At 38.5% G+C, this 26,499-nt stretch overlaps 1 protein-coding gene across 1 annotated transcript in view; it reads left to right on the forward strand.

Annotated features, from left to right (window-relative positions):
- The window catches only part of MCU (mitochondrial calcium uniporter), a gene marked incomplete at its 5' end in the record, with an annotated part of 179,731 nt that extends 155,713 nt beyond the window's left edge, over nucleotides 1–24,018 (forward strand). Inside the window, 4 exons of the mRNA XM_010852264.1 lie at nucleotides 9,683–9,843; nucleotides 11,474–11,677; nucleotides 20,637–20,753; nucleotides 22,032–24,018. Coding sequence (XP_010850566.1) covers nucleotides 9,683–9,843; nucleotides 11,474–11,677; nucleotides 20,637–20,753; nucleotides 22,032–22,109 — 560 coding nt within the window. The remainder of the gene's footprint in view (nucleotides 1–9,682; nucleotides 9,844–11,473; nucleotides 11,678–20,636; nucleotides 20,754–22,031) is intronic.
- Between the last annotated feature and the right edge of the window lie 2,481 nt (nucleotides 24,019–26,499).

Here is a 26,499-nt window from a genome sequence, read left to right on the forward strand (position 1 = left end):
AGAACACCCAGGACTGATCTCCTTCAGAATGGACTGGGTGGATCTCCTTGCAGTCCAAGGGACTCTCAAGAGTCTTCTCCAACACCACAGTTCAAAAGCATTAATTCTCTGGTGCTCAGCTTTCTTCACAGTCCAACTCTGACATCCATACATGACCACTGGAAAAACCATAGCCTTGACTAGACGGACCTGTGTTGGCAAAGTAATGTCTCTGCTTTCAATATACTATCTAGGTTGGTCATAACTTTTCTTCCAAGGAGTAAGTGTCTTTTAATTTCATGGCTGCAATCACCATCTGCAGTGATTTTGGAGCCCCCAAAATAAAGTCTGACACTGTGTCCCCATCTATTTCCCATGAAGTGATGGGACCAGATGCCATGATCTTCGTTTTCTGAATGTTGAGCTTTAAGCCAACTTTTTCACTCTCCTCTTTCAGTTCCATCAAGAGGCTTTTTAGTTCCTCTTCACTTTCTTCCATAAGAGTGGTATCATCTGCATATCTGAGGTTATTGATATTTCTCCCAGCAATCTTGATTCCAGCTTGTGTTTCTTCCAGCCCAGTGTTTCTCATGATGTACTCTACATATAAGTTAAATAAGCAGGGTGACAATATACAGCCTTGACGTACTCCTTTTCCTATTTGGGACCAGTCTGTTGTTCCATGTCCAGTTCTAACTGTTGCTTCCTGACCTGCATACAGGTTTCTCAGGCAGATCAGGTGGTCTGGTATTCCCATCTCTTTCAGAACTCATTCCTTACCCTCCTTTAATTTTCACTTTTTTTCTCCTGTTTTTCTTTTCCCTGTGTTTGGGTAGTACTTTAGAACTAAAAAATGCTCTATGAACATTGTATACCAATAAACTTTAACTTCACACACTTCACCAGGCACTGAGGATAGAGAACTTATTCATGTAGGATTTAAATTTTATTAGATCCTAATATAATTATTAGATCACAAGTACTACATAGTACATAGATACCTAAGTACTAACAGCTCTTGTACCTAACACCAAAATTGGAGGGAAGAGCCAGGAAAAAGCTGAAATGGAACAAAGGGGCAGGTCATAGTAGCAAGGCTAGGTGCAAGTTCCATTGCATTCTCTTGGTTACCATAGCTATGTATGGCTGGATTCCTCTCTGACCTCTGCAGGATGAGAGAAGTAGTTATTGTAGCAGTTAGATGGTTTTAAATTTGATCTTGGGGCTTCCCTAGTAGCTCAGACAATAAAGCATCCACCTGCAATGCAGGAGACCTGGGTTCAATCCCTGGGTTGAGAAGATCCCCTGGAAAAGGAAATGGCAACCCACTCTAGTATTCTTGCCTGGAGAATCCCATGGAGTTAGGCACCTGGTGGGCTGCAGTCCATGGGGGTTGCAAAGAGTCTGAGAGTGTTTGTAATGAGAAGGATCATTTTGATTGGCACCATTGAGCCCTTTGTCCCATTTATCCATCCAGAGGATACTTGAGACCTTGCTTCTGTCCTAATAATGTGAATAATTGAGAGAAACAGTTGAACAGGCAAACCAAATACCAGTGACTCAAATAGCCAGTCTTTTCCAAACCATTATACTAGCTGAAAAGAGTGTTTAACCTATTATTTTTGCACATTTCTCTATCTTTGTGTACCTTAATTATCCTGGCATTGATGGCATGTGCAGAAACATTAATAAATATCTTAATTAATTTTTAGTGAAGCATACTCAAATCATCCAGAAGTTAAGCCATTAGCAGATTTATCTTCTCTCTTCCTATAATTTCATCTCCAAATATATGGGCAGATTTTTCAGGGTTGAGGGGTTTGAGGTTGTTGTTTTCCTCTACCATGACAATATCATGGAAGCATATTCTCCCTGTCAGGAAAATCTTAACAAAATAAAGCTAAGTCCCCTGAGTTTGCCAGGGCTACTCTGATACCTGGTCAGAAAGATAGCAGCTCTTTGGTCAGCCAGGTCTAGAACTGGAAATCTCTAAGATTGATCTCCTATGAATTATCATTTTATAATCTTTTCATTGCCATTTGAAGGTATGTTGGAGCACATAAAATCTTATTTGTTTTGAATAGGTAATACATTCACAATGTTCAAATCCCAAAGTCTAAGAATATATAGGAAAAAATTTCTCATTCCTGTTTTACCAGCCACCCTTTTCTCCTCTTACCAGCAAGCATTTTTCTTAGTTTTTTAGGTTTCCTGTCAGAGATAGTTCATTCATAAGCAAGTGTGAATGCATAATTTTTCCCCTTTTTATGCAAATAATAGCATAGCATACATATTGCATATGTCAGTCAGGATTCAATTGGGGAAGCAGAGCTCTGAATGATGTGGAATAAAAGATTTATTATAGGCATGAGACTTTGTACAGTTGTAGATGAAAGTAAAGAAGTAAGTCTGTAAAGGGGAGCTTGGAAGATCAGAGAAAAGGTACTAATTTTGAAGTGGTGGCAAATGTGGACAAATCAAAGCTTGCCAGGGAACCTGGAAATTCTCCTTAATTCTTAGGTTAAGGAGAATTAGCAAAGAAGGGCTGGTGGAGAAATCCCTGAGACAGGGTGATCAAATAGAACTTCTGTGATGATGAAAATGTTACATTTCTGCACTGTTTAGTATGGTAGCCATCAGCCCTCTGTGCCTACTGAGCACTTGAAATGTGGCTAGTGTGACCGAGAAACTGAATTTTACATGCTATTTCACTTTGATTCAAGCAGCCACACATGGCCAGCGCTTGCTGTTTTGGACAGCACAGCTCTAGCAGGTGCACCTGACTGAAGGTGTGATTTGCTGTGAATCTTCAGAGGTGGCCGCTGAGGATAAAGAGCCGGATGCAGAGCCAGGGAGAGCAGGCTCACGCTGGCATCTGCAGGCACCTCTGCATCTGTCTTACTACCTTCAGAGCTTCTTCAGGGCTTCTGCTTCTCTCCTGCTTTCCAGAATCTCACTTAAGTCTCTCTTGTGGCTAACTCTAATTCAGAACTATACAGGGAATTTGGGGGAATTGGGGATATTTAGGGAAACATCATTCCAGTGAAACTAAATGTCAGGGTATTAAACCACCAGATTGCTTTTCTTACCTAACAGTGTATTCTGAAAATCTTAAAATACCAGAGCATAAAGAATTCCTTATTCTTTTTCATAGCTGCTACCTACTGTATGAATGTATAAATGTATGTACCCATTCACTTAACTACTTATTTTATAATTTATTGTAGCAAAAAAAAAATCAATGGAGAAACAAACTTGGATTGAGAAATGTTTCTGACTATACCATAAAATACAGAAGAAGCCATGAAAGAAACGATTGAAATAAAAAATAAATTTTCTACACAGCAGAACTCAGAATATGAATATTAGTTTTAAAATATGTCTTCAGTGAATGATATTTTAATAGACACTGACTTTTTTATAAAACAAATACCAAGCTTGATTTTGGATTTAATAGATTTTCAGGTTATGATTGACCACACATATTTGATCATTAACGTCTGTGCTTCATTAGGAAAAGGAAGATGGAGAGTCTATTTAGTTTGCATGCTTGCTTCCTTTCTTCTTTCCTCCCTTCCTCCCTCCCTGGATTGCTAAGCACTTTTAAGTGTAATTATGATTTGAAAGTGGAAATAGAAAAGGAAAGAGCATGAAATAAAAGTCATTGGACAACCAGTCAGATCTTTTGCTAGCTCTGCAATTTTGTGAATATCATTATTAGGTTTCACTAAGGGAAGGAACTAGCTTATATTTGATTTTTCCCCACCACAGTGAGGCTTCCTAGGTGGCTCAGTGGTAAAGAATCTGCTTGCCAATGAAGGAGCTGCAGAAGATGTGGGTTTGATCCCTTGTTTGGGAAGATTCCCTGGAGAAGGAAATGGCAACCACTCCAGTATTCTTGCCTGGGAAATCCCATGAACAGAGGAGCTTGCCCATCTACAGTCCATGGTGTTGCAAAGAATTGGACGTGACTGAAGTGACTGAGCATGTGCCTCTGTAGTGAATAACTCAGTTCAGTTCGGTTCAGTCGTACAGTTGTGTCCGACTCTCTGTGACCCTATGGACTGTAACACATCAGGTTTCCCTGTCCATCACCAACTCTTGAAGCTTGCTCAAACTCATGTCCATCAAGTCAGTGATGCTGTCCAACCATCTCATCCTCTGTCGTCTCCTTCCCCTCCTGCCTTCAATCTTTCCCAGCATCAGGGTCTTTTCCAAAGAGTCAGTTCTTCACATCAGATGGCTAAAGTATTGGAGTTTCAACTTCAACATCAGTCCTTCCAATGAATAGTCAGGACTGATTTCCTTTAGGATTGACTGGTTGGATCTCCTTGCAGTGCAAGGGACTCTGAAGAGACTCTCCAATACCACAGTTCAAAAGCATCAGTTCTTTGGCGCTCAGCTTTCTTTATAGTCCAGCTCTCACATCCATACATGACTACTGGAAAAACCATAGCCTTGACTAGATGGACCTTTGTTGGCAAAATAATGTCTCTGCTTTTTAATATGCTGTCTAGGTTGGTCATAGCTTCTCTTCCAGGGAGCAAGCATCTTTTAATTTCATGACTGCTGTCACCATCTGCAGTGATTTTGAATAGCTCAGTACCTAATATAGAATTTTTGAATAGCTCAGTTCAGTTCAGTTCAGTTGCTCAGTCGTGTCTGACTCTTTGTGACCCCATGAACCGCAGCACACCAGGCCTCCCTGTCCATCACCAACTCCCAGAATCCACCCAAACCCATGTCCATTGAGTCGGTGATGCCATCCAACCATCTCATCTTCTGTCGTCCCCTTCTCCTCCTGCCCTCAGTCTTTCCCAGCACCAGGGTCTTTTCCAATGAGTTACCTCTTTGCATCAGGTGGCCAAAGTATTGGAGTTTCAGCTTCAACATCAATCCTTCCAATGAACACCCAGGACTGATCTCCTTTAGGATGGACTGGTTAGATCTCCTTTCAGTCCAAGGGTCTTCTCCAACACCACAGTTCAAAAGCATCAATTCTTTGGTGCTCAGCTTTCTTCACAGTCCAACTGTTACATCCATACATGACCACTGGAAAAACCATAGCCTTGACTAGACGGACCTTTGTTGGCAAAGTAATGTCTCTGCTCTTCAATATGCTGTCTAGGTTGGTCATAACTTTCCTTCCAAGGAGTAAGCGTCTTTTAATTTCATGGCTGCAGTCACCATCCGCAGTGATTTTGGAGCCCAGAAAAATAAAGTCTGACACTGTTTCCACTGTTTCCCCATCTATTTGCCATGAAGTGATGGGACTGGATACCATGATCTTAGTTTTCTGAATGTTGAGCTTTGAGCCAACATTTTCACTCTCCTCTTTCACTTTCATCAAGAGGCTCTATAGTTCTTCTTCGCTTTCTGCCATAAGAGTGGTGTCATCTGCATATCTGAGGTTATTGGTACCTAATACAAAAATGTTTGTTAATCTTATCTCTCTAGAACTCAAATTGTTTCTGCTGTTTTTGTTTAGTCTCTAAGTTGTGTCCAACTCTTTTGCAACCCCATAGACTGTAGCCCACCAGGCTCCTCTCTCCATGGGATTTCCCAGGGAGAAATACTGGAATGGGTTGCCATTTCCTTCTCCAGGGATCTTCCTGAGCCAGGGATTGAACCCACGTCTCCTGCATTGGCAGACGGGTTCTTTACCACTGATCCACCAGGGAAGCCCATTGAAGAACTCAAATTCCTCACTTGTAAATTATGGATTATATTTATGAGAATAAATATGGAGTAATATGTGTGAGAGGATTTTGTTAACCATAGATAATTTATACCTACCTAAACAATTATCTTTTTGAAAGAGGACTGAGCTCGCAAGAAAATATTAATATTGATATTAATATTTTATAATATATAATTAATATTTATATAAATATTATATATTTATATATATGAGATATGTAAATATATAATAACTGCTGCTAAGTCACTTCAGTCATGTCCGACTCTGTGCCACCCTGTAGACGGCAGCCCAACAGGCTCCCCCATCCCTGGGATTCTCCAGGCAAGAACACTGGAGTGGGTTGTCATTTCCTTCTCCAATGCATAAAAGTGAAAGTGAAGTCGCTCAGTCGTGTCTGACTCTTAGCGACGTCATGGACTGTATCCTGCCAGGCTCCTCGGTCCACGGGATTTTCCAGGCATAGTAAAAGCCTTATAACTCAGTTCCAGGCCTGGGGATCAGGAGGTGTGGACTTTACCACTTTACTGTGACATTCCAGAGTGCAGTTTTCTCTTTTTGGAACTTTGGAAATTGTAGAATCATTTGTGAATGTGAGCTGCAACTTTAGTGCAAAACAGACCCTGTTGACACAGATGACTTCTCGAGCTCAGGGTGTTCTTGCTTTAATCTTTTCCCATTAATGCAGCACACATTCATTGAAGTATGAAGATAGATAACTGTGCTAGGTGCTATAGCCCATATTACTATATCAGCTCTTCTTTAATCCAATTTGCTACTCTTTTTTGAATTTTTTATTGATTGAATTTCTGTGATAAATCTAGTGAAGGACACCTTGAAGAATATTTGAAATACACGCATGACTAATTCTTTTTTTTAGACCGTTTTTATATCACAAAAGAAACTGCATGCCCAATAGCAGTCAACTCCCATTTCACCTCTCAACAGCTGCTTATTGTCGTTGCTCTTGTTGTTCAGTCGCTCAGTCGTGTCTGACTCTGTGACCCCCATGAACTGAAGCATGCCAGGCTTCTCTCCCTCTTTCACTATCTCCCTGAGTTTGCTCAAACTCATTGTCCATTGAGACAGTGATGCCATCCATCTTATCCTCTGTCGCCCCCTTTTCCTCTTGCCCTCAATTTTTTCCAGCATCAAAATCATTTCCAATGAGTTGGCTCTTCAAATCAGGTGGCAAAGTCTTGGAGTTTTAGCATCAGTCCTTCCAGCAAATATTCAGGGTTGATTTCCTTTAAGATTGACTGGTTTGATTTCCTTGCTGCCCAAGGGACTTTCAGGAGTCTTCACCTGCACCCCAGTTTGAAAGCATCAATTCTTATGGGCATTTCATATACATGGAATCATACAATATGTAGTCTTTTGTGTCTGGTTTCTTTCATTTCATATGATTTTTTTTAAGTTTCATCCATGTCATGGTATGACATGGTAAAATTAATTTTAATAACTTTTAAACTAGTCTCATGTATCCAAACTATGCTTATTTCATTTTATGTATCATCAATATAAAACTTTATTAATGAGATATTTTATATTCTTTAACTTATATGAAGACTTTTTTTGTGGTGTAGATTTTCTTTAGAGTACATCTCAGTAAAGTATAGTCACCTTTTAAGTGTTCAACAGCCACGTGTAGTTAGAGGCTACCGTATTAGTAGGACTCCTGGTTTTAGTTCAGAGCACTTTTCACGGCATTGTACTTAAAATGTACACATTTTTCTGAAGATACGGAAGCAAATTTTTAGAGAAATTATACTGGAATCTAAAATGAGTTTCACCTAAACAGCTCCATTCATACCTAATTTTCTTTTTTTTAATTAATTAATTTTTTAATTTAATTATTTTAATTGAAGGCTAATTACTTTACAATATTGTAGTGGTTTTTGCCATACATTGACATGAATCGGCCATGGGTTTACATGTGTTCCCCATCCTGAACCCCCCTCCCACCTCCCTCCCCATCCCATCCCTCTGGGTCATCCCAGTGCACCAGCCCTGAGCACCCTGTCTCATGCATCAACCCTGGACTGGCGATCTGTTTCACATATGATAATATACATGTTTCAGTGCTATTCTCTCAGATCATCCCACCCTCGCCTTCTCCCACAGAGTCCAAAAGACTGTTCTATACACCTGTGTCTCTTTTGCTGTCTTGCATATAGGGTTATTGTTACCATCTTTCTAAATTCCATATATAATGCATGACTAATTCTGACCATGGCTTATTTTGATTTAGAAGAAGGCTGACCTCCTGCTCCAGGTAACAGAATGTCACATTCAAGGCTAATAAGATTCTAAAACAAAAGCTTTACTTGGGTGCTTTTTAAAAAATTCTTTGACAGCTAAAATTAGCTGGCTTTTTATTAAATTTTCAAAACATAATTTTTAGAGTTCTGGAAACACATGCTACTCACAGAAGAGGATATTGAATCAAAGAATTATTTAATCATTTACCTTTTCAGTCATTCTCATGACTTCATGCTCTTTGATGTTGAGACCCAAAGAGCTAGTCCATGTCTTTGCCCAACAGGAATAAATAAAAATTGATGTGTTAGGGGGAAGGTATATAGAGGCTAAGATTATTAGGATAATGATATTTTTATTTATACCTTGTATTTGCAAATTTGAAATACTATATGTTTTTCCCTCAAGTGTTAGTTACTAAAGGGAAAAAATGACCAGTTAAAATGGCAAGACCACAGATAAATTATAGATCAAAATTTTAATAAGCGTGATAATAATCAGATTAATTCTAAACTTCTCTACTAGTTTTTAACATTTCTCTTTTTTTTAAATTTAATTTAATTTAATTTTTTAACTTTACAATATTGTATTGGTTTTGCCATATATCAAAATAAATCCGCCACAGGTATACATGTGTTCCCCATCCTGAACCTTCCTCCCACCTCCCTCCCCATACCATCCCTCTGGGTCGTCCCAATGCACCAGCCCCAAGCATCCAGTATCGTGCGTTGAACCTGGACTGGCGACTCGTTTCATATATGATATTATACATGTTTCAGTGCCATTCTCCCAAATCATCCCACCCCTCTCCCTCTCCCACAGAGTCCAAAAGACTGTTCTATACATCAGTGGCTCTTTTGCTGTCTCGTATACAGGGTTATTGTTACCATCTTTCTAAATTCCATATATATGCGTTAGTATACTGTATTGGTGTTTTTCTTTCTGGCTTACTTCACTCTGTATAATAGGCTCCAGTTTCATCCACCTCATTAGAACTGACTCAAATGCATTCTTTTTAACGGCTGAGTAGTACTTCATTGTGTATATGTACCACAGCTTTCTTATCCATTCGTCTGCCGATGGACATCTAGGTTGCTTCCGTGTCCTGGCTATTATAAACAGTGCTGCAATGAACATTGGGGTACACGTGTCTCTTTCAATTCTGGTTTCCTCAGTGTGTATGCCCAGCAGTGGAATTGCTGGATCATAAAGCAGTTCTATTCCCAGTTTTTTATTATTTTAAATTTTTTGTCTTTATCTAATGAAGATTATTATTACTTGTAGCATTTACACTTCCAACAGTATAATGGTGGATGTTGGCTTCAAAATTTTCAAGTTGCTCAAATTTGGAACTTACTTTCTGGGATTTATAGATTCTTCCTTTTTAAAAAGGAACTATCCCTTTCCTTCAGTTTAGCACTGCAGGTAGATTCCCTATAGTGAATGAATCTCCCTTGTTCTTATCACAAATAGCCCTCGGAATAGCAACTCTTTATTTAAGGCAGCAGTCCCCGACCTTTTTGGAACCAGGGACCGATTTCATGGAAGACATTTTTTCTACAACCAGGGCAGTGGTAGGTTGAGGGGGAACAGTTCAGGATGATTCAAGCCCGTTTAATTTATTGTGCACTTTATTTCTACTCTAATGCTGCCGCTGATCTGACAGGAGGTACTGGTCTATGGCCCCAGAGATTGGGGGCCCTTGAATTAAGGCTTAAATTTTTAAAAACAACCTTTTTCTTTCAGACCTCTTAAGCCATGAAAATGCAGCAACACTGAATGATGTAAAGACACTGGTCCAGCAGCTATACACAACGCTGTGCATCGAGCAGCACCAGTTAAACAAGGAAAGGGAGCTTATTGAAAGATTAGAAGATCTCAAAGAACAGCTGGCGCCCCTGGAAAAGGTGCAAATTCAAATTTCACACTTTTCTCTTCACTAGTATTTTTTCCAGAGGATATATGTTTGCTTCCCCCCCTCCAAGTTGTATGTGATTGAATTATGTTAACCTGATGAGTTGGGGAACTGAATCATAAAAATCTTCCAATTAAAACTATGAAAGAACTTTAAAAGAAATAGTTTGGGCCTTAATAATGGACCTAGAGCTTTGAGGCCTGAATATATTCTCATTAACCAGACACACTACCTTTGTGACAAAGATTGGAATACTTGCTGATCAAGAAGGGTTCTAAGTGAGGTAGATAATCATTTTAGCCAACTTAAGAATTAATATTATATGGAATATCATGTAACTGTTAAAAAACAATTCTGTAGATCTAATATGCTATAGAAAACTCATATTTTATGAAAAGTAAATTATAAGATAATGTACGCATTAGTGCATTTTGTTATTGTTTAGTCACTAAGTCATCCAACTCTTTCGTGATCCCAAGGACTATAGCCCACCAGGCTCTCTGTCCATGGGATTTCCCAGACAAGAATGCTGGAGTGGGTTGCCATTTCCTTCTCCAGGGAATCTTCCCAACCCTGGGATCAACCCCGCATCTCCTGTATTGGCAGATAGATTCTTTACCACTGAGGCACCCGGGAAGCCCGTGGTAGTGCATACTATGATTCCATTTTTCATTGAAATATATGTTACACATATAGCCATACACACACACACACACACACACAAAGAAGAAAATAGAAGGGACGTATTCCCAAATGCTAATAGAATGATAGGATCATGAATAATTTTTCTTCTTTATACTTTGCTGAATGTTTTACACGGAAGATGTGTCATCCTTATTTTTTAATAATAATACAAGTATTTCCACTTTAAGAAACTAAACTATATTAGAGATTAAGAAGGAGAATAAATAATATTGTACTTTTTTCTTATTTCCTTAAAAGTAATAAACATATATCTCAAGGTTGTTCTCATTAAATTTAAGACCTTTAGAAATGTTTGAGGAACTATTGTAAAGGGAGATGAAATTTAAACTTTGTACTTTCAAAATGCAAAGCTTTTTTTAATGTATTAGCTATAACAAAATAATTATCATCCTTTACTGAATATTTACTTTGTGCTAGGAATTGTCCTACGTATTTTACCTGTATTCTCTTATTTAACAGAACAACACATTAATGAAGTTATGGTGATTCTTGGATCAGGGCCTGAATCCAGAGTCCATGCTCTGACTCGCTGTGCTCTTTTGCCCCAGTAGACCTCTTGAGTAAAAAATTAATAATGGATTAAATCTTGAATGCTACAGTGAGAGAACATTAGCCTATTTTTGTTTCCCTCTTTCAAAGAAAATAATCTTGTGGTTGGATAAAGACCTATGAAACTAACTTATTTCACCATATTTTCAGCTACTAGTGTACTAAAAATGTTATTCCTATAAAATATTATTCAGTAAAAACTGCAGATACTATTTAGGAAGACAAACTATGTTTTCTAGAATTGAGACCAACTTGTATCTTGATTGCAAGCCCTGTTCTTAAGTGAACATAGAACAGTTTAAATAAGAGTTTAAAATTGGATCTATGTCAAAATGCTTTAGAGTTGACTGATCATGTGTGACCTATAGGTACGAATTGAAATCAGCAGAAAAGCTGAGAAGAGGACCACTTTGGTGCTATGGGGTGGACTTGCCTACATGGCCACACAGTTTGGCATTTTGGCCCGGCTTACCTGGTGGGAATATTCTTGGGACATCATGGAGCCAGTCACCTACTTCATCACTTATGGAAGTGCCATGGCAATGTATGCATATTTTGTAATGACACGCCAGGTAAGAATTCCTCTTCAAGTAACTTTCCTGACATAGTGAAATTTTGGTTGTCAAAGTAGTTCTCTTTTCTCTCATATTCTTTATAAGGCCAGTTCCCTTTAAGTAAATCACTTATCCTTTATATGCAGTCACTCACATATACACACGTACATGCACGTGCTCATGCATGCCAATTACATATCAGGAACTACTCTAGGTGCTAGAGATAGAGAGATATAAGACATGGCTTTGGCCCCCATGGAGCAAACAGACTATTAAGAGAACCATATAAAGTGCTAAATTCATAACAATATTATGGTAAGATAGAGAATAAGAAGGCAAAGGAGAAGAGAGGTCAGCTGTAGGATAACTTGTTCAGCTCAGTTGGCTTGGCTTTTTATGTACTGTGTAATTAATGTAGCAGTCAGATGGGGTAGTTTTTTGTTTTTATCGAATATTTGGAATGGAGAATTGGTGAAAACTAATCAAATAAACAAAACTCTGGGTTACTTCTAAGTATATCAGTAGTATAGGTATTTGTCATTGTTATTTTAAGGTCAAGGAAGGGAAGTGAAAGTTAGATATCTAATCACTATTCTGTTCTTTAACAACCAAGGCTCATGTATTAAATATCAGTGTCTAGAACTAATTGTTATTGTTAGTGCTATTTTTTTAGTAGCTTGGAAATCCATGGGATGTATGAGGGATTTATTATTGCTTTAAGTGATACAACCATAGATCCAGGCTCCCTTGAATAAAAATCACTTGAAATAGTTGAGACAGATGAGAAACTTTTTCTATTTTCTTAAGTGTCAAAAGAATTCTGAGAGTTGCTTCTTATGTTTTTACATGGCCTCTGTTGAATGAACATAGATGTTTTATTTCTGTAGTCATTAGACCAGTGGTCACAGGCCTATTTTTGTGAGGGAAAATGAAAGCTCAAGGGTGTTATTTAACCTTTCTGGGCCTCCCAAATTTGTCTAGTGGGCAGAAGAGAGGAAGTACATTGCTCATGTCCTGCTGTTGTTTGCCCAGCATCTCTAGCACTTAATCCCATGTCTAGCTCATATTCGTCACTCTATATGAACAGAGCGGGCAACCAGATCAGTCTTATCTAATCAGACCTCTGGGCATGGCTTGCATATGTCTATGTTGTTTAGTTTCTTGTTGTTTTAGTTTCTTGTTGTTTAGTTTCCAAGTTGTGTCTGACTGTTTGTGATCCCCTGAACCGTAGCCCGCCAGGCTCCTCTGTCCATGGGATTTCCCAGGCAAGAAAACTGGAGTGGGTTGCCATTTCCTGCTCCCAGAGGATCTTCCCAACTCGGGGATTGAACCCATGTCTCCTGCATTGGCAGGTGGATTTTTTACCACTGAGACACCCCTTAAATGGGTTCTTTTTATCAGGTGAAATCTAGACTCCTTAGCCGAAGTTCATAACTGGTTGCTGTCCTTTCCAAATGTCTCTCAACTCATCTGTGTATGTACTAGGTATTTTAAACACATTAAATTACAGTTGTCCCTTGAACATCAGGGTTTAGGGGCATCAACCCTCTGTGAAGTGAAAAAAAAAAAATCCACATATAACTTACAGTCGTCCCTCTGACCCATGGTTCCTCTGTATCCATAGTCTCTCCATATCCAAGGTTCCCCATCTGGGGATTCACCTGACTGGATCGTGTAGTGCTATAGGATTTACCATTGAAAAAAAATCCACATATAAGTGGACCTGTTTGGTTCAAACCCATGTTGTTCAAGGGTTAACTGTATAGTGTTTGAATGTGTTAGTTGCTCAGTCACGTTGGACTCTTTGTGACACTCCAAGGACTGTGGCCCTCTAGACTATCAAGATTGCCGGGAGAAATATCAATAACCTCATATCTGCAGATGACACCACCCTTATGGCAGAAAGCAAAGAAGCACTAAAGAGCCTCTTGATGAAAGAGGAGAGTGAAAAAGTTGGCTTAAAGCTCGACATTCAGAAAACTAAGATCATGGCATCTGGTCCCATCACTTCGTGGCAAATAGATGGGGAAACAGTGTCAGACTTTATTTTTATGGGCTCCAAAATCACTGCAGATGGTGATTGCAGCCATGAAATTAAAAGATGCTTACTCCTTGGAAGGAAAGTAATGACCAACCTAGACAGCATATTCAAAAGCAAGAGACATTACTTTGCCAACAAAGGTCCGTCTGGTCAAGGCTATGGTTTTTCCAGTGGTCATGTGTGGATGTGAGAGTTGGACTGTGAAGAAAGCTGAGCACCGAAGAATTGATGCTTTTAAACTGTGGCGTTGGAGAAGACTCTTGAGAGTCCCTTGTACTGCAAGGAGATCCACCCAGTCCATTCTGAAGGAGATCAGCCCTGGGATTTCTTTGGAAGGACTGATGCTAAAGCTGAAACTCCAGTACTTTGGCCACCTCATGCGAAGAGTTGACTCATTGGAAAAGACTCTGATGCTGGGAGGGATTAGGGGCAGGAGGAGAAGGGGACGACAGAGGATGAGATGGCTGGATGGCATCACTGACTCGATAGACGTGAGTCTTTAGTGAACTCCGGGAGTTGGTGATGGACAGGGAGGCCTGTTGTGCTGCAATTCATGGGGTCGCAAATAGTCAGACACGACTGAACTGAACTGAACTGAATACAGTGCCTATGTGTCCTACTGTTTAAATGCTGAACTGCTGTGATTCCTCAACATTTTTGCTGCCCCCAAGTGACTGGTTGCAAAATAGCAGTAGTAAACAATTTAGTCTTGTGAGTAGGAAAACATTGACCAAATTGAATGTAAAATATTCTTCCCCATGTCAATAGCCATAATTAACACCCATGAAGCAAAAGCCTATTCAGTAGCATTTAAACTGTTGAATAAGCTTTTATTAGCAACCTAAATAGATTCAAAAGTGTATTAAGTTCCAGAGAATTTTTATAAGATGATAAGTTCCTTGAGATCATAAAATTAAGTAGCATATTGAATTTTACTAATATTTCAGTGAGACCTAAGTACCACTTTCTATCATATGAAAAAGGAGCCTGACAATAAGAAAATGCCAGTTGAAAAAGTTACTTCAGCAGGCATGTGAACCACTATTCAATACCCTAGCCCAAGTATTTTCAACAAAGGGGATGTCACCCTCAAGGAGGCAAAAATTGGTTCTTGAGGAGTAAAACATCTTGGAAATTACAACAGATAAATGGATATACAGTCTATCTGTGGTATTAAAACCTCTTTGGGGAGAAGAGGCAGCTAAGGGGAAAATATCTGAAAAGGCATCTTAAGGTAATGATGAAAAAAGATTAAGAAACACTGACCTAGCCTTTAATACCCTTTGTCATCTCAGTTCCAACATTCATGCTTTATGTTCTGTTATACTCCAGCAAACTACTTCAGTGACCATTCAGAACCTACTTATAATAAAAACTCGTGTGCCTAAACCTGTAGGCTCCTGACGTCTCTCTTAACTTGTTTTGTCACCTTCCTCATGTGTTGCTTCCTTTTCTGTCCCAATTAGACCCTATTGCCATTCTGTTCAATCACTGCTCCATTGTCTTTCCATTATATGTAGTCTGTAAACTCCTAATCTTGGATAATTCTAGCCATTTACCCTATATCCAGGCTACTGAACATTGCTAGAGAAAAATCATGTAATAGTATGGAATGGGCAACTGCTTATGTTTCTAATTAGATTTTCTTCCCCCATAAAGTTACTTCAAGACTTCACATCAAGCTCCTCATCCCACCTTTAACTTTGCCTTCTACTTCTCCTAGAAAATTGAGCTTAACAGATAGAAGCTTTCTAATTCCTAAACTCTGTGAGTTTAATAGCATCCTTACTGACTTGCATACTATTTCCTTAAATTCAAATAAGAGGTGGCATTTTCTTAATCAGGGCTAGCTCTTCTACCTTCTCTTAATCTTATTACCTCCTCCCAGAATCTTACCCCAGTATATATTTTTTGTATGTTCTCTATGTTACCAAACTCTCCTTCTCTGACTCTCTTTCCTTTATAATAAAGCTCTCCATGTCTTTCTTCTCAGTTATTATCAAATAACCAAGTTTCTAGAATAGAGTCTAGCATGCAGTTGCTTAGTAAATGCTTGTTGCCCAAGAGAGGATACATAGACTAGATCTGAATAAATTGAATTAGTGTATACATTTATATCCTTACCAAAGATAAGTAGCCTAGTCACAGCAACTTAGATGAAAGTAGAGGGCTTTCTCTCAAGTTTTTAAACCAGCATTTGTCCCTTAGGTCAAGATTATTTGATCCAGATCATGATTCTGTCTTTTTAAAAAGCTTCCATAAACCCCTCAACTACTGTTGAGTCGTTATCTGTCATCCTCAGTATTTAAATATTTACTTCTGTTTCCAGTTGTGGCATACTAGGTAATCAGAACAATGCTCTCATTAGGAAATGTTAAAATAGTTAAACAAAACATAAAACACATCTGCCTGTAGATTCTAGAGAACATAACAAAAATTACCAGGCAAGGACCAGAAGAAGAGAAGTCTGAGTAAGGTGAGTCTGGTGTTTAGGTGTCCTTTTTCCTCTGGGATTTACACTGAGTAAAGGCCGAGCGGCCAAGAAGCTGAGCCATACTGGATAACCTAGAAGGACCAAAGCCATAGACATTCATGTCCAGGGATTGTTAAAATAGGTTGAAACACGTTTGCTTTGGTTTGGAATTTTAAAGGCCACTATTGTAGAATAGAAGAACCTGTTCTTTCTATCATCCCAGTGTTGTAAATTGGATTGAAGTAGTCCTAGAATACTGGAAGTCCCATAGTGCTAATCTCACAGGTTCCAGGCAGAAGAAAATATTAATCTCCCTGGGAGGAGATAAGATTATCCTAAGCCTAAATACAGAGTTAAACATACAATAAAAAATAAACAGATACACAAGAAAATACCTATAAAAACAATAGACGTTTGAAACACAAATAGGAGATCTAGTAACTGGATTTATCAGACAAAGCCTTTAAAATGATTATGCTTACTGTATTTGGGGAGATAAAAGGTAAGGTTGAGAATATTAACAGATAACTTGATTTAAAAAAAAAAAAACAATGAATATTCTAGAGAACAAATTTAATGGATTGATTTAACTGTAGAGTAGACATAAGCGGGATATAGTGACCTGGAAATAAATCAGAAGAAATAAATATGGAAAGACATAAAGAAGTAAAATATAGGAGAAGGTAAGAGGTATAGAGGATAAAGTGAAAAGGCCTAATACATTTTTAATTTTCTTAGTGTCTCAGAAGGAGAGGAGAAAAAGAATGGAAACAAACAATATTTAAAGAGCTGATGACTGAGAGGTTTCCAAAATAATGAAAGACAGTAATTTATAGATTTAAAAATTCTGTCAAATACCAATCAATGTAAAGGAAGAGAAGCTCACATCTAGACACATCAGAAGTAAAATTGCAAAAGACAAAGACAAAGAAGAAATCTTAAGAGAAGCAAAAGGAGAAAAAGAAAGGATTGCCTTCTGAGGAGTCACTGTTAGATAGCATGTCAACCACAGAAATGAAGGTAATCTCAACCACAAGAAGGTAATAGAATGGTACCTACAATGTGTTGAAAGAAAATAATTGTCAACTTAGGATTCTATACTCAGCAAAAATATCCTTCCAAAATAAAGGTTAAATAAAGATGTTTCCAGACAAAGGAATAGAGAACTTGTCACCTGTAGATCTGTACGAAGGAAATACTAGAGGTTGTTGTTCTTAGGGCAGAGGAAGGTTATCACAGCTGGAGAGTCAAAAAAAGCAGGAAGGAATGAAGAGCAATGAAAATGGTAAATCTGTGAGTGAATCTAAATGAATATTAAATGGACTTCCTGGTGGTCCAGTGGTTAAGAATCCACCTGCCAATGCAGAGAACACAGGTTTGATCGCTGGTCCGGGAAGATTCCACATGCCACAAGGAAACTAAGCCCATGTGCCACAACTACTGAGCCCGTGCCCCACCACAGGAGAAGCCACCACAATGAGAAGTCCACGCACGACGAGAGAGCCTGCGTGCTGCAGCAGACACAGCACAGCCAAAAATAACAACAAATGAACAGTGAATGCGTAAAACACAGAAAAAACGAAAACATACAAAACTAGCATGTGTATCTGGAGGGGTAGGCGAACTTGAAGTGTTGTAATGTCCCTTTGTTGCCTAGAAAAAGGGTAAGAGTACCACTTCCATTCCACTTTTATTTTTGGTCCTAGCCAATGCAGAAGGCAAGAAAAAGATACAGTGGATGAAAATATTGGAAAGAAAAACAACTGGCATGATACATAGATTTTGCACATAGAAAAATTTTAAAAACATATGTAGATAATTGGTTAGAATTCATAAGTGAGTTTCATTAAGGTTACTGGATACAAGGTCAGTGCACATAAATGAGTTACATATCTATATGCCAACCACAAATGGTTAGAAATGAAACTTTTTAAAAGATGCAACTTAAAATGACTTTTAAAAATAAATCATGCAAAAGATGTACAAGATGTCTATGTAGAAAAGCATAAAATTAAAGGAGATTTAATGAATGTAATGATACCACATGTTCATGGACCAGAAAAGTAAATACTGTAAAAATGTTGGTTCTCTCCACATTGATCTGTTAGATTCATTGCAACCCCAGTTAGAATCCCAATAAATTTGGGATTGGGGGAAGAGATTTGATTAAGCTACTTCTAAAATTTATATGGAAATAAAAACACTAAGAAAAGTCAATAAACTCTTGAAGAAAAACTACATAAAAGGATTTACTATGTCAGATATGAAGACTACAGTTCTGGTCTACAGTTCTCCAGTACAGAGCACACTGCGGAGCTGCAGTGACTGAGACAGTGATGGAGGTGTGGACGCTAGTCCAGTGGAATGGGAGAGCAAAGTCGGAACAGCCCTAGTGTAAATGCACTTATGATGTTAAAAAATGGCGCTGCCGAGAAGAAGTCTTTTGGTAAATGGTGCTAGAACAATTGACTGTCCATATAAAAAAAAGAAATGACCTCATCCTCATACTATAAACAAAATTAATTCCAGATGGATTGTTGATCTAAACGTGAAAGGTAGCACGATGAAGCTCCTGGGAAGTAATAATATAGAAGAACATCTTCATTACTGTGGAAAAGAAAACAGCTGTTTACACAATAAAAAGTGCTAGCCATAAAAAGTAGAAATAATAAATTAGGCTGTATTAACAATTAAGAACATCTTTTTATTGAAGAGCACCATTAGGAGGGAGAATGAGCTGGGAGGAGATGTTTGCAGTATGTATATCCCACAAAGGATCCATATATATTAACAAATCCTACAAGCCAATAAGAAAAAGACAATCCAGATATGCACAGGCACTTCTAAAAGAGGATGTGTAAACGGCCAGTAATATAAAAGAGGATATGAAAAAGCCTCAGCCTCACGAGTAATCATGAAAATGCTGTATATCATCAAGAGAAGTAAAAACATGTGTCTACATAAAAATTTGTACACAAATGTTCATAGCAAGATTATTCATAATAGCCAAAAAGTGGGAAAATCTGAATGTCTATCAATTGACAAATAGGTAAATAAAGTGTAGCATATCCATTCAATGGAGTCTTATTTGGCAATAAAAAGAAATAATGTACTGATACATGAAACAAACAGATGAGCCTTGAAAGAAGCCAGACACATCAGGCTATATGTTGTATGATTCCACTTATGAAATATCCAGAATAGGCAAATCTATGGAGACAGAAAGTAGACAGGTAGTTAACCTAGAACTGGAAGTATGGAGGGAGATCAGAAGTGATATTAAAGGGTATGGGGTTTCTTTGGGGGATGATAAAAATATTCTAAAATTTACTGTAGTAATGATTGTACAATTCTGTGGCTGTGCTAAAAAGCACCGTTATACCTTAAATAGGTAAATTGTATGGTATCTCAAGTAAAGTTGTTTTTAAAATGTTAGGTAGGGCTTCCCTGGTGACTTATGAATCTGCCTGCCGGTACAGGAGACACAAGTTCAATCCCTGGTTTGGGAACATCCCACATGCTGTGAAGCAAGTAAGCCTGTGCACCACAACTATTGAGCCTGTGCTCTAGAGACCCCGAGCCACAACTACTGAGCCCCCAAGTGCCCTCGAGTCCGTGATTCACAGCAGGAGAAGCCTCCGCAGTGAGAAGTCTGCACATGGCAACTGGAGAGTAGCCCCTGCTCTCTGCAATTAGAAAAAAGCCTATGCAGCAACAAGACCCAGCACAGCCAAAGATAAATAGATAAATAAAATTTTATAAAATAAAATATGAGGTAGTCATGTAAATAATATAATTTAGGAGTTTGGGATTAACATACACACACTACTATATATAAAACAGATAAGCAACAGGGACCCACTGTATAGCACATGGAATGATGCTCAGTATTTTGTAATTACCTGTATCTGAATCACCGTGCAATACGCCTGAAACTGGTGCACGCAAAAGATGAGTATCACAGACATGATACTGAGTGAAAGTAGTCATACACATTGCGTACTCTCTGACTTCGTTTTTATTAATATAAAATTTTAAAAACCAGGTGAAACTGATCCGTAGAGCTCAGGAAGATGCATTTTAAGTAAGAAAGCTACAAAGAGAGCAAGAAAACAGATACCATAAAAGTCATGATAGTGATTATTTTGCAGAGGAAGAAAGGGTGAGTAATTGGACAGGGGAGGAAGGAGGCTTCTGAGTTATTGGTAGTATTCTATTTTCTTTACCTGGTGATGATTAAAATTTATTATGTGATGATGATTCTTTAGGAAATACATTTTTGTTTTGTGTTCTCTTCTGTGTTTTCACAATAAAAAAATTTTAAGAAATACTTAACATAGCACATGTCAGTAGTATATCTTTATTTGCAATCATGTGTACTGAATCTAATCAATAGTAAGGGCTTATTTTTTGACGATAGTGTGCTAAGGACTAATAACTTAATTTTTCTTTTATTTTTGTAGGAATATGTTTATCCAGAAGCCAGAGACAGACAATACTTATTATTTTTCCATAAAGGAGCCAAAAAGTCACGTTTTGACCTAGAGAAATACAATCAACTCAAGGATGCAATTGCTCAGGTAAGTTTTCCAAAAATGAAAGTAAACCCCAGCCCCATCTTGTACAGTGGCGGCATCATCATCTATAATCATACTACTTAAATGGGTAAACTCTGAAAGAATGATCCAGTCCTCTTCTTCCTATGCAAATTATTCCTCAACCAGTAGAAATGACTGTTTTAACATATACACCTCTCCAGAAAGTTTTATATAACACAAGCAGGTGTTATGTAACACAAGAAAAGATAACGTGTCCCATCTATCCTGTTAACACTAGCATATTGAAATTTTTAGACCTTTTTTTAGTTTTTGTATCTTTACCTTTCTGTCTGCTTTTATCTTTCTCTCTTTTTTTAATCTTTCTACAATTGACCCCAAGATCTCTCACCTAAAATGTGTGGTAGCAATGGGGCAAAAATAAAACCCAGGTCAAAGAGAGACTACTAGAAATCTTTGCCAGGTGCCAGTCAGAGCTTATTGAACTACTAGACGCTTTTTTAAAAGATTGATATTTTATTTCTTATAACAGTTACCTCTTTCACATTTCTGATTATGCCTTCCCCTCACTCTGATATCTTTGATTTTGGTTAAGAAATACTCATTCCTTTTCTTTGCAGTCTTTCATTACTTTAGAGGTTTTTTAAAACCTCAGGAAACCATTCCCTTCTCTTCAAAGTTTAATTATCTTCTCTGGACCTTCTCCACCTTCTCTGTCCCTTTGTGGTGATGGGGTTGTGCTCTGAATAGGTTTAATTTGTCTTCCTGCCTCGGCCTAAGTGAATTCTTACCTTCTGGAGCTATTAAAAAAATAGGTACTTCAGCCCCATCCCCACACTGGGGTGAGGCCCAAGCATGTGTGAGTTTTGAAAGTGCTGCAGTTGACTTCACACCCCTATTTTTAAAATTACTGATAAATGAAAAGCTTAAACAGCAACTAGACAAATAACTAAAGTCTTGAGCAGTATAATTTAAATTCTGGCTCCAAAGGGCTTCTCTGAAGAAACGCCATCAAGGTACCTCCGATGCCCTCGCATTCTTGAGCCCCGAGTCCTGCCCTGCTGACTGCACGGCCTTTCTGGAGGCTCTGCTGACAGCTGAAACTACCGGGACCAGCTTCTGTTTCCATACACCTTTACTGTCCTGCGCCTTCGCCACTAGGGCACTCGTACTTTCAGAGTGATTCAGATGGTTTCTCTGACTCATAATGATGGAGGAAAGACAAGTTCCTTTTCTCAGGAGGCAGTAATATCATTGAAAGCTTGACTAGCCAGTTTTTCTCACCTTTTGTTTCTATTTTAGGCAGAAATGGACCTGAAGAGACTGAGAGACCCATTACAAGTACATCTGCCCCTCCGACAAATTGGTGAAAAAGATTGATCTGCAAAGAGTCTCTGAGTCCCGGCAGAAAGAACACCTGTTTATAACTATGGCCTTTTTAATTAAAGCATTGCAGGTGGAAGCTGGGAGCCATGTTGGGGTAGAGGGTTTTTACCTTTAATTAAAAAACAAAAACAAAAAGATCTTAGGGAAGAAAGGAGTGTTAAAATCTGAAGATCACGCTTTGTGGAATATAAGCTCAAAGGGCTTCGTGAAATACTGTCTTAATCAAGCATCTCAGTTTCTGGATGAAAATGATACTCTATATAGTTGGGAGATTAGATTCACAAAGAAAAATTGATGCTGGGGGTGTTTGTCTCTTGCATCTTCTTTGCAGGGTCAGCAAAACAGTAACACACCAGCACCCCACTCAGCTCTAATTTTCTTTTTTTAATTTAACTTTTCTTAATTTTGACATAGGAGTAAAGAAATCCACCAGAAAAGCAAAACCTCAAGATACATGGGTGGCAAACAGAGTCTGAGCCCATGTCATTAGCTTTTATTTTAGACTGGACCCAGTCTCTGCAAAGTTACCAGGACTCTGTCCCATTTGTGCACATTTCTGACCACCCACACCTGTTGGTATGCTAGTTTTATCCATATGATAATTGGAACCAACTTATGACTGTTTGATAATTGACTCTTTGGATTATGCCTTCATACCTTCTTAAATGTCTATATATTTCAGTGCTCTGAATCACTATCTAGAAATCATTGGCAACACTGCATGAGGTTTCTTTTGTTTTGTTTTTTACTAAGTAATCTTTAAGAGGAAGACAAATTTCCCTCCTTTATTTAACTATCCCATTGATATTCCTCTCTCCCTCCACAGCTCAAGCCAGAGGGGGAATGTTTAGCTGTATTACTGAATCAGGAAGATGTAAGGTTTACAAATTGGCTAAAAATCATGGCTCTGTAGCCATTTCAGAACCCGAATAGTTTCATTGCTGTTAATCTGCTTGTATGACAGCATTCCAGGCCACCCAGATGGCCTTGCCTTGTCTGGAGGCTTTGTTAGTCTCGAAGGATACACACTTCCATGCTGCTTGTGAGCCCTCCCGCCTCCACCACTTAAGCAGTTGTGAATCAAGTGAGTGGATCTCAAAGGGTGCAATTTATCTTTATATAGGAATACATTTCTATGGTTTCTTTCAACCTACCCTCTTCACCCTATTTTTTCTTATCTTAAATTGAGAGAAAGAGGAAATAATCTTATACTCTATCAAAATATTTTCTATCGTATTTCCAGATGACATCTGCACTTGGAGAGTCAAAGGAATCTGTGTCTGATCTGTTTTTATTAATAACGACTTGTGGGGGCAGGATGAAAGGATGATGGGGCTTGCCACACAGCTAGCTGATTCACTTTGTTCTTTCACATGATCCATCCCTCCTCCTTGTGGCAAGGGTTTTCTTTCTCTTTTTCTTCCTTCTTTGGGATCATTGTGTATGAAGAGAAACACTTTAAGTGACAAACCCAGACTCCAGGTGCCTTGCAGAGGTTGAAGGCCGGCCAGGATTGCTGCTGCTGCTCCTGCCACCACCCCTCCCTTCCACTGGCATGACGGAATGAAAGGATGCATGTCTCCACTTCCCGTCCCTCCCACTTCCTTCCTCATCCGCCCCCAAGTTGTTCAACCCCCTTCCCTCATTTATTTCTGTTAAGCTCTGTGAATTATTTTTAAACCATTTATCCTGTTTGTACTGCAGGGGTTTTAAGAAGAAACAGCACAGTGCAATGAGCAAATCCTTTCAGGTTGTGTGGGAGGCTAGGGAGGGGAGAACGTGAAGAAAAGTCCTTTAAACAAATAGCAAAATATTGAACATGTGTAAAATCCTGTATCATTTATGAAATATGTATAAAACGCAATGTACCTCTGGAACAATAAATACTTATTCAATTTTTGAACTATAGCATCTCATTCTTTAAAGCAAAGCAACCAAAATCAAAAGTAAAAATAAGCTTGTTTTCTTCTGATTCAAAGTAGGAAGAATCTTTATAAAAATACAATTTGGAAACTGTTTTGTACCCAGAGCCTGTATTTTTAAAAGGCATTTCACGAAGTCTTCCTAAACTTAAGATGGTTGATATTTTCCTAGTTTTTCAGAGCCACCAGAAGTTCAGTTATCAACAACCCAGAGAGCACCCTGAGACTAATATCCTTATCTCCTGGTTAACAGGAGCTATCTCCATTGTATCCGAACACCAGTGTGGTCTCCTGGACTCCAGAAACTTGTTCAAGAAGGAACTAAGATCAAATTCTCATTATTTTAAGAGTGTGTATCAAATTTATAATGTTTACCCAATGGGAAGATACCACATGCTGCCTAGTCCATTGAAGGCCTATCGAAAAGCATGTGTTAAATCTCTGCATTAAGTGCAGTGTGAGATACACTAAGAGCCTCCACAGCCACCGTCCTGCCTCCAGTCAGCTCACAGCCACCGACACAGACATTCCTAAGATACATAAGGCTTAAGAAGATAATATTGAAAATGTTAAGCTGTTGTTTGCATTTAACAAATCACAACTACACTCAAGCCCCTATGGTCAACTAATCTAAGACAAAGTAGGCAAGAATATACAATGGAGAAAATATAGTCTCTTCAGTAAGTGGTGCTGGAAAAACTGGACAGCTACATGTAAAAGAATGAAATTAGAACACTCGCTAACACCACACACAAAAATAAACTTGAAATGGATTACAGACCTAAATGTAAGGACAGCTAGCATAAAACTCTTAGAGGAAAACAGCCTACTCTCTGACATAAATTGCAGCAATGTATCTTTTGATCCACCTCCTAGAGTAGTAAAAACAAATGGGATCTTACTAAACTTTTGTACAACAAAGGAAACCATTAACAAAACAAAAAGCCATTTGCAAACTAAGCAATTGACAAGGGATTAATCTCCAAAATATATAAATGGATCATGCAGCTCAATATCTCAATATCAAAAAAACAAACAACCGTATCAAAAAATAGGCAAAAGATTTAAATAAACATTCTCCAAAGAAGATAGGCAATGACCAAAAAGATTAAAAGATGTTCAACATCACTAATGATTAGAGAAATGCAAATCAAAACTACAATGAGGAATCACCTCCCACCAGTCAGAATGGCCATCAAAAAACCTATAAACAGTAAGTGTTGGAGAGGGTGTGGAGAAAAGGAAATCCTCCTACACTGTTGGTAGAAATGTAAATTGATAAAACCATTATGGAGGACAGTATGGAGGTTCCTTTAAAAGCTAAATATGAACTACCATATGATCAAGCAAACCTATTCTTGGGCGTTTATCTGGAGAAAACTAATTCGAAAAGATACATGCACCCCAGTGTTCATTGCAGCACTGCTTAAAATAGCCAAGACACGGAAGCAATGTAAATGTCCATCAGTAGAGGACTAGATAAGATAATGGTTCATATATACAGTGGACTATTACTCAGCCATAAAAAGAATGAAATAATGCTATTTGCAGCAATATGGATGGACCTAGAGATTATCATATTAAATGAAGTAAGAAAAATCGTATGATATTACTCATATGTCAGATCTGATTTTTAAAATGATAAAAATGAACTTATTTATAAAACAGAAATAGACTCACAGATCTTGAAATCAAACTTATGGTTGCCAAAGGGGATATGTTGGGGGAGGTGATAAATTCAGAACTTAGGATTAACATTCAGTTCAGCTCAGTTCAGTCGCTCAGTCGTGTCCAGCTCTTTACGACCCCATGAATCGCAGCACTCCAGGCCTCCCTGTCCATCACCAACTCCCGGAGTTCACTCAGACTCACGTCCATCGAGTCGGTGATGCCATCCAGCCACCTCATCCTCTGTCATCCCCTTCTCCTCCTGCCCCCAATCCTTCCCAGCATCAGAGTCTTTTCCAACGAGTCAGCTCTTCGCATGAGGGGGCCAAAGTACTGGAGTTTCAGCTTTAGCATCATTCCTTCCAAAGAACACCCAGGACTGATCTCCTTCAGAATGGACTGGTTGGATCTCCTTGCAGTCCAAGGGACTCTCAAGAGTCTTCTCCAGCACCACAGTTCACAAGCATCAACTCTTCAGCGCTCAGCTTTCTTCACAGTCCAACTCTCACATCCATACATGACCACTGGAAAAACCATACCCTTGACTAGACCGACCTTTGTTGGAAAAGTAATGTCTCTGCTTTTCAATATGCTATCTAGGTTGGTCATAACTTTCCTTCCAAGGAGTAAGCGTCTTTTAATTTCATGGCTGCAGTCACCATCTGCAGTGATTTTGGAGCCCCCCAAAAATAAAGTCTGACACTGTTTCTACTGTTTACCCATCTATTTGCCATGAAGTGATGGGACCAGATACCATGATCTTAAGTTTTCTGAATGTTGAGCTTTAAGCCAAC

Source organism: Bison bison, unplaced genomic scaffold, assembly GCF_000754665.1.
Source record: "Bison bison bison isolate TAMUID 2011002044 unplaced genomic scaffold, Bison_UMD1.0 scf7180017864309, whole genome shotgun sequence".
Lineage (NCBI taxonomy): Eukaryota > Metazoa > Chordata > Mammalia > Artiodactyla > Bovidae > Bison > Bison bison.